The 9,925-nt window shown below is 52.2% G+C and overlaps 1 protein-coding gene across 1 annotated transcript in view; it reads right to left on the bottom strand.

The window, feature by feature from the left end:
• Positions 1–2,305: 2,305 nt before the first annotated feature.
• LOC130327452 (ATP-binding cassette sub-family C member 8-like) overlaps positions 2,306–9,925 on the bottom strand; it is a gene marked incomplete at its 5' end in the record, with an annotated part of 17,958 nt that continues 10,338 nt past the window's right edge. Inside the window, 5 exons of the mRNA XM_056553413.1 lie at positions 2,306–2,500; positions 7,498–7,632; positions 8,354–8,509; positions 9,288–9,452; positions 9,694–9,882. Of these exons, the coding sequence (XP_056409388.1) occupies positions 2,321–2,500; positions 7,498–7,632; positions 8,354–8,509; positions 9,288–9,452; positions 9,694–9,882 (825 nt within the window). The remainder of the gene's footprint in view (positions 2,501–7,497; positions 7,633–8,353; positions 8,510–9,287; positions 9,453–9,693; positions 9,883–9,925) is intronic.

Below are 9,925 nucleotides of genomic sequence, written 5' to 3'. Positions count from 1 at the left end.
TCCCCGGACTATAGATGAGCCCCCCTCCCCAACATACAGTACTGGATCCCCAGACTATAGACGAGCCCCCCCAACATACAGTACTGGATCCCCGGACTGTAGATGAGCGAGCCCCCCCCCCCCCAACATACAGTACTTGATCCCCAGACTACAGGTGACACCCTCAACATAAAGTACTGGATCGCTGGACTATAGACGAGCCCCGCCCCCCCCACAACATACAGTACTTTATGCCCATACTACAGGTGACCTCCCCCCCCCCAACATACAATACTTCATCCCCAGACTACAGGTGACACCCTCAACATACAGTACTGGATCCCCGGACTATAGATGAGCCCCCCCCCCCCCAACATACAGTACTGGATCCCCGGACTATAGACGAGCCCCGTCCCCCCCAACATACAGTACTGGATCCCCAGACAATAGACGAGCCCCCCCCAACATACAATACTGGATCCCTGGACTGTAGACGAGCGAGGCCCCCCCCCCCCCCCAACATACAGTACTTGATCCCCAGACTACAGGTGACCTCCCCCCAACATACAGTAATGTATCCCCGGACTATAGACGAGCCCCGCCCCCCCCCCCCACAACATACAGTACTGGATCCCCGGACTATAGATGAGCACCCCCCCCCCAACATACAGTACTGGATCCCCAGACTACAGGTGACCTCCCCCCAACATACAGTACTGGATCCCCGGACTATAGATGAGCCCCCCCCCAACATACAGTACTGGATCCCCGGACTATAGACGAGCCCATCCCCCCCGCCCCCCCCCCCAACATACAGTACTGGAATTCCAGACTATAGACGAGCCGCCCCAACATACAATATTGGATCCCGGACTGTAGACTAGCGAGCCCCCCCCCCAACATACAGTACTGGATCCCCGGACTATAGATGAGCCCCCCCCCCCCAACATACAGTACTGGATCCCCGGACCATAGACGAGCCCCCCCCCCCCCCCTCCCGACATACAGTACTGGATCCCCAGACTATAGATGACCCCCCCCCCCCACGACATACAGTACTGGATCCCCAGACTGTGGATAAGCCCCTCCCCACACAACATACAGTGCTGGATCCCCGGACTGTGGATAAGCCCCTCCCCACACAACATACAGTACTGGATCCCCAGACAATAGACGAGCCCCCCCAACATACAATACTGGATCCCTGGACTGTAGACGAGCGAGCCCCCCCCAACATACAGTACTTGATCCCCAGACTACAGGTGACCTCCCCCCAACATACAGTACTGGATCCCCGGACTATAGATGAGCCCCCCCCCCAACATACAGTACTGTATCCCCGGACTACAGACGAGCCCCGCCCCCCCCCCCACAACATACATTACTGGATCCCCGGACTATAGATGAGCCCCCCCAACATACAGTACTGGATCCCCAGACTACAGGTGACCTCCCCCCAACATACAGTACTGGATCCCCGGACTATAGACGAGCCCCCCCCCCCCCCCAACATACAGTACTGGAATTCCAGACTATAGACGAGCCGCCCCAACATACAATATTGGATCCCGGACTGTAGACGAGCAAGCCCCCCCCCCCCCCAACATACAGTACTGGATCCCCTGATATAGATGAGCCCCCCCAACATACAGTACTGGATCCCCTGACTATAGATGAGCCCCCCCAACATACAGTACTGGATCCCCTGACTATAGATGAGCCCCCCCCAACATACAGTACTGGATCCCCAGACTATAGAAGAGCCCCCCCCCCATCATACAGTACTGGACCCTCTGAAAGGACCCCAACATGCAGTGTAGGAACCCCCAAAATTCAGCGGTCCATTGGTGTAGTACTGTATATATTATGGAATCTGTCAGACCCCTATAATACAGTGCAGGACCCATAAGCACATGCATCCCCAGTATACGGCTCTAAAAACGTTCGTACACTCAGCCCTGTACTTAGGGGTTCTGGACAGTTTCTTCGGGGGTCGGAACGTTCTGGGTCATCCTGTTTCTAAACAGCTGTTCCCAGGAACACGAGGAGACACTCCGCTCATTACACCAGATGACAAGATGATGAAAATGGTAAACAGTGAGGGAAGGGGACATGGCACCCGCCTCATTACTCTGCTCCGTGTAATCACTAATCCTCCTCCATAGACCCCCTCATCTGTGTGTGTGGGGGAGGGGGGGGGGACACAATAACCCCACAAATGACCACAACACGGGTCACTGTTACTGGGGGGACGACAACACCAGAAAGTACCACAACACGGGTCACTATTACTGGGGGGGGGGGTTGATGACACCACAAATTACCACAGCATGGGTCACTGTTAGTGTGGGCACATACTTGATATGGAGGTGTATAAGGCGAATGCTTTAAGGCTGGTCATCTCCTTCTGCCGTGTCTCCTCCACGCTGCTGTGAAATATGTGCTCCCAGGAATACAACTTCAGCAGCTTGATCCCTCGAAGCATCTCATTGGTCTTCTTCAGACGCTCATTGGAATAGTCCTAGAACATTGCGACAAAACCTAATAAACATTGATAAATTCTACTGCCTGAACCCCACAATGTGCGCACTGATACACACCATCCGTCATCCACCTGGACACACACACCACCCCGTCATCCACCTGGATACACACCACCTCATACAAATGGACACACACACACCACCCTGTCATCCACCTGGACACACACCACCTCATACACATGGACACACACACCACCTCATTCACCTGGACACACACACACCCCGTCATCCACCTGGATACACACCACCTCATACAAATGGACACACACACACCACCCTGTCATCCACCTGGACACACACCACCTCATACACATGGACACACACACCACCCAGTCATCCACCTGGACACACACCACCTCATACACATGGACACACACACCACCCTGTCATCCACCTGGACACACACCACCTCATACACATGGACACACACACCACCTCATTCACCTGGACACACACACACCCCGTCATTCACCTGGACACACACACCACCTCATACACATGGACACACACACCACCTCATACACATGGACACACACACCACCTCATTCACCTGGACACACACACACACCCCGTCATCCACCTGGACACACACACCACCTCATACACATGGACACACACACACCACCTCATACACATGGACACACACACCACCTCATTCACCTGGACACACACACACCCCGTCATCCACCTGGACACACACACCACCCCGTCATCCACCACCTCATACAAATGGACACACACACACCACCCCGTCATCCACCTGGACACACACCACCTCATACAAATGGACACACACACACCACCCCGTCATCCACCTGGACACACACCACCTCATCCACCTGGACACACACACCACCTCATTCACCTGGACACACACACCACCCCGTCATCCACCTGGACACACACACCACCCCGTCATCCACCACCTCATACAAATGGACACACACACACCACCCCGTCATCCACCTGGACACACACCACCTCATACAAATGGACACACACACACCACCCCGTCATCCACCTGGACACACACCACCTCATACACATGGACACACACACCACCTCATTCACCTGGACACACACACACCCCGTCATCCACCTGGACACACACACCACCCCGTCATCCACCACCTCATACAAATGGACACACACCACCCTGTCATCCACCTGGACACACACCACCTCATACAAATGGACACACACACACCATCCGTCATCCTCCTGGACACACACACCACCCCGTCATCCACCTGGACACACACACCACCCCGTCATCCACCTGGACACACACCACCTCATACAAATGGACACACATACACCACCCCGTCATCCACCTGGACACACACCACCTCATACACATGGACACACACACCACCTCATTCACCTGGACACACACACACCCCGTCATCCACCTGGACACACACCACCTCATACAAATGGACACACACACACCACCCCGTCATCCACCACCTCATACAAATGGACACACACACACCACCCCATCATCCACCTGGACACACACCACCTCATACAAATGGACACACACACCACCCCGTCATCCACCTGGACACACACCACCTCATCCACCTGGACACACACACACCCCATCATCCACCTGGACACACACACACACCACCCAGTCATCCACCTGGACACACACCACCTCATCCACCTGGACACACACACCACCCAGTCATCCACCTGGACACACACACCACCCCGTCATCCACCTGGACACACACACACACACCACCCAGTCATCCACCTGGACACACACCACCTCATCCACCTGGACACACACACCACCCAGTCATCCACCTGGACACACACCACCTCATCCACCTGGACACACACACACTCACCACCCCGTTATCCACCTAGACACACACACACCACACCTCATACACATGGACACACACCCCACCTCATCCACCTGGACACACACACACACCACCCCGTCATCCACCTGGACACACACACCACCCCTTCATCCACCTGGACACATGCACCCCCCCTTCATCCACCTGGACATACACACCACCCCGTCATCCACCTGGACATACACACCACCCCGTCATCCACCTGGACACACGCACCCCCCCCCTTCATCCACCTGGACACATGCACACCTCCCTTCATCCACCTGGACACATGCACCCCCCCCCTTCATCCACCTGGACACATGCACCCCCCCCCTTCATCCACCTGGACACATGCACCCACCCCTTCATCCAACTGGACATACACACCACCCCGTCATCCACCTGGACACACGCACCCCCCCCCCCCTTCATCCACCTGGACACATGCACCCCCCCCCTTCATCCACCTGGACACATGCACCCACCCCTTCACCCACCTGGACATACACACCACCCCGTCATCCACCTGGACACAAGTACCCCCCCCCCTTTCATCCACCTGGACATACACACCACCCCGTCATCCACCTGGACACGTGCACCCCCCCCCCCCTTCATCCACCTGGACACACGCACTCCCCCCCCCTTCATCCACCTGGACACATGCACCCCCCCCCCCTTCATCCACCTGGACACACGCACCCCCCCCCCTTTCATCCACCTGGACACATGCACCCCCCCCCTTCATCCACCTGGACACATGCACCCCCCCCCCCTTTATCCACCTGGACATACACACCACCCCGTCATCCACCTGGACACACACACCCCACCTCAAGGACCAATGGCTGTCCTGTGGCTTCGGACTGCTCTGGGCAGACCTGTAGCACTGGTGTTGGGCCTGCAAAAGGACTTATTGTTCTATCAGTTATGTTTGTACTTTGTTGAGAAGCAATATATTTTTCTAATTGTATTGTTATCTGTATATATGTTATTTATATGTTACTGTATACTTGAGAGAAGAGGTGTAAACCCCACGTGACCCTGCCAATGGGAACCACAAAATTATTGTCCTTTGTGTAGTGGGGGAGGAGTTGCCCCAGTTGAGAGTTGATCTCCAGTTGTTCTGCAGATACAATGTGGTAAAGGTGTGCTGTGTGGTCTTAGGGAAGGCCCAGATCAAATCTACTTCATCCGGTCACTCTGCAGGGATCAACCGCATGGCGGAAGTTCATGCCCCAGCTGCAATACCTTGACAGAACCCTACCTACCAGGATTCATCTACCCACCTTACAAGTCAGTATTAATCTGTTTGGTGAAAGCACCACAAGTCCCAACAAGTCAAAGATAAATGTGCCCTGGCGTCACAAAGTGATAAGGTATTTCTTCTCTGACACCCCGTGGTACCACACGCGCACACACCACCTCATCCACCTGGACACACACGTGATCGAGCATTGGAGATTTCATGACTGCGATCACATTAATACCCCCCCCCCCTCTCTACTGTGGGAACCCTTGGCTCACAGACAGCGTGGCACATGAGTCTGCACTATGACCTCACATTAGAGAGAGGCAATGTGGAGCCCCATACATATCCTCACCACAGTTATTACATTATAGGAAATCCACAGATCACAGACGTGACAGAACAATGACCAATCTCTGAGTCTTTCTCCACGACTCGTCCCTCACCCCTGAGGAGATCATCGGATTCGTGGCCGAAGTTTCTCTAGATCAAGGATAGGAGAAGATTCTGGAATCACCTAGTAGCATTTCTAGAACTATTCCAGACACAAGCCTAGTCTATGATTCTGCAGGTATGAGGCCATTGCTTCTGATTATTACACAAGAACAATCCTATGCGATGAGTCGGCCACAAATGGGATCAGCCTGGCTTGACTTTTCTGTGGATGGATTATTAGTGTTGAGCATGAATATTCGAATAGCTAATTTTTATCATGAATATCGGCACTTTGCGATTTCGCAAATATTTAGAATATAGCGAAATATATTTGTTATGACAAATATTTTTATTTTTTTGTTTCTTTTTTTTATAGTACACATCACAATGATATGAACTGTGTAAATAAAAAGTGATCACCCCTCCCTGCTTCCAGCTTGTGGCCCAAAGAAGGCGAATATGCAAAAATTCACGAATATCGGCACTTCCAGAGGACACTCATCCCTCCCTTCTTTTAGCTAGTGGGCCAATGAGAAGGATGCAAATACAGTTGTCAGAGGTTAGCAACATCCCTAGCAACCAATAGGAAAGTAGTTAGTTGAAAGATATTATCGCACATGCGCATTTCATTACAAATTTTGCATGGAAAAAAAAAGTGAATGAATATGCGAAATTCGTGAATATAGGACGAATATTTGTCCATATATTTGCGAAATATCGCAAATTTGAATATGGCCTATGCCGCTCACCACTATGGATTATATCATTTTACTGATTTCAGATTTTTGCACGAGCTCACAGCTATTTTTTTTTTCACAAAAATTACCCAAATCTGCTGGTATACCCTGTTATGTTACTGGTGACAACTGATCATTCATGTTCTATCCGGCTCTACAGAACTCACCGAGCTGTGGACGTGACTGATAGAGAACACGGCCTCCACAACAGAGCTGTCAGTGACATCGTGAAGATGAGAAGAGACACGTCCGCTCAACCAAGGGCACAGAGATAAAGGGGACGGGTTGGGGAACTTCACTACAGGAATTCTCTACTACATATCTATGGGAAAGATCCTACAACTGCTTAAATATAAGAATCCAACAAAGGGTCGGAGTCAATGTCTGAGATCAGTAAGAAATGGTCAAATGAAATGGGATTTACATATTAAAAAAAGGCTAAGAACAAACAGTTAAACTGGAGAGAAGAATAATCCAGGGGCTAAAGATACAAATCCTGAAGCGTGGGACAAGAGTGATGTCACCAGTCAGGACATCGGCCGATGATATCTCCTTTGGGGTGTGGGGGTCATGGAGCAGAGGCTTCAGCTGTGAGACATTGGTCGGTGTCTGGGATTGGTGGATTTCTAATGAGGTATTAAAGTGACTTCCATGACCCTTGCCGGGGGCCAGACCCCATAGTGTATACGTACCAGCGTGCTCCTCTGGGCTTGAGAGAGTTTTGTAGCTACAAAATACTGGACAGGGGCCAGAACGATGATGACGGCTGCTCCGATTAAAGCACTTATCCCCAGGATATAATAGAGGAGGATGATCCCCACAATGATCTAGAAGAAAGAAGATTGTAACCAACAATACCCCAATTATCTGCACTCTTATAACCCGTCACCATCAAGGCAGTAAATAAGATAACATCCCTGCACAGATCCTAGAAATCCTGCAATAAGGTACAGAGGAGGATGGTGTGAGGGCTAGTAGGGGAGAAGGAGGAGGATGGTGTGAGGGGTAGTAGAGGAGGAGGAGGACGGCGTGTGGGGTAGTAGAGGAGGAGGAGGATGGCGTGAGGGGTAGTAGAGGAGGAGGAGGATGGCGTGAGGGGTAGTAGAGGAGGAGGATGGCGTGAGGGGTAGTGGAGGAGGATGGCGTGAGGGGTAGTAGAGGAGGAGGATGGCGTGAGGGGTATAGAGGAGGAGGAGGATGGCGTGAGGGGTATAGAGGAGGAGGAGGATGGCGTGAGGTATAGAGGAGGATGGCGTGAGGTATAGAGGAGGAGGATAGTGTGAGGTATAGAGGAGGAGGATGGTGGAAGGTATAGAGGAGGGAATATTAGGGTGAGGCCGGTCTGCTATATCAATGTACATTATACTTCACGTACTTACAATTTAGCACATGACATGAGATGGGAGGATCACACTATCTGCAGACCCCATATTATTTTTGGCCCCACCTACTGATATGTTGTGCAGCCTGATCTAGAGGATTGTGTTCCCAGGAGGGAATATTGGGATATCTTTATGAATCTGTCAGCTGACACTGCAGCTGCCGCACCTGGACAGGCATCGCCCAGAGGTTGGGGCACAAAAAGAAGAACCACATGAGCTGATTGGCATCGATGGCCACCAGGTTGCAGATCTGGCCGGACGTCATCTCTCCCATGGACATGTTGGACGTGGAAAGATGCATAATCTTATTGTAGATCTTAGTCTGTGGAAGAAACACAATAGTAATCATATGGTTAATATGCTACATCTGGGGCTCCTTTGATGATCCCCAATAATGTTACATCTGGGATCTATGGGGATCTGGGGCCCCTGTGATAATCCACAGCAATAATGTTACATCTGGGATCTGTGGGGGATCTGGGGCCCCTGTGTTTATGGTCTTTGGGGTATTCACCATCACTTGCACTATGGTTGGACGTCGTGCCATGGGGTCACGCTGGTTATTGACCATTTTGGAGATTCCCCCCTCGTCACCCCTCCATATCTTCTGTCCTTCACCAATCACCCAGAGCCGCGGACACATGTGACAGCTCCAGCAGATTTACGCCAGGACCCTTATCGGACACTTGTGGGTGGAGACGCCTCTGTACTATTTATAGGGGCTTCTGTGTGGACAATGGCCAAGAAATGTTCTGTCATCTCTTGGACCCCCGTCACCATATGGAGCGGCATCACCACGACATCTCTACACACTGTGCCAAATGTCACCACCAAACACTGCCCACCTGGCCTGAAAATCCAACACTCTGCCCACATTATCACTTCCCTCCTCCACCTTCATTCGGGCCCCCCTTCCCCGCCCTTATTAGGGCCCACCTTCTTCCACCCTCATTCGCCCCCCCCCGCCTCCGCCCTCATTCGGACCCCTCCCCGCCTCTGCCCTCATTCGGAACCCCTCCTCCATCCCTTTCCCCCGTTCTCCTTTAGAGCCCCTCCTCCACTTTCATTCGGACCCCCTCTTCTGACCTCTTTTGGGTCACCTGTATTGCTCCCCGCAGGTTGATTCCGGTCTCAATGGCGACATAATAAGAGGCCTGAAGGAATGTTCTCTGCAGGAGGAGGGCGAAGAACAGCAGAACCGCCAGGACATAGGCATTCGCCAAAAACTCCTGTGATGAGATAAATGAAACCCCAAAAAATACAGTCTGCAAGAGAAGAACGAGAGGGATCATGAGAAACACAGCCAACTCCAGATCGGGACACACAGACAGGGGCACACAGATGGGGGCACACATGGACACCCATTGCCGGGGACACACAGTGACACCCATTGCTGGGCACACACAGATGGGCACACTGATATGTAATATATAGACAGGTAGCTGATAACAGTGAACATTAGCACCCACCCCATAGGTCATATAACAGCGGACAATAAGACATTACCCGTGGGTGGAAGGTCTCGTTCTCCTGGCTCAGGTGATGTACAATCCCAGACACACAGAGCGGACCAGCAAACCCCAACATGTCGGCCATGATGCGGAAGACACTGCCGAGGATAAGGGGTTTGCCGAAGGCATGACACAGGGCGCACCAGATGGAGCGGGAGCCTGGGGGGCAAGGGGAAGACTTGGACTGCAAAGAGGAAGAGTCAGCATCATTAGGGAACATATGATCT

The sequence above is a fragment of the Hyla sarda genome, unplaced genomic scaffold, assembly GCF_029499605.1.
Source record: "Hyla sarda isolate aHylSar1 unplaced genomic scaffold, aHylSar1.hap1 scaffold_2995, whole genome shotgun sequence".
Lineage (NCBI taxonomy): Eukaryota > Metazoa > Chordata > Amphibia > Anura > Hylidae > Hyla > Hyla sarda.
The sequence above is the reverse complement of the archived record's forward strand: the minus strand, read 5'-3'. Positions and strand labels throughout refer to the sequence as shown.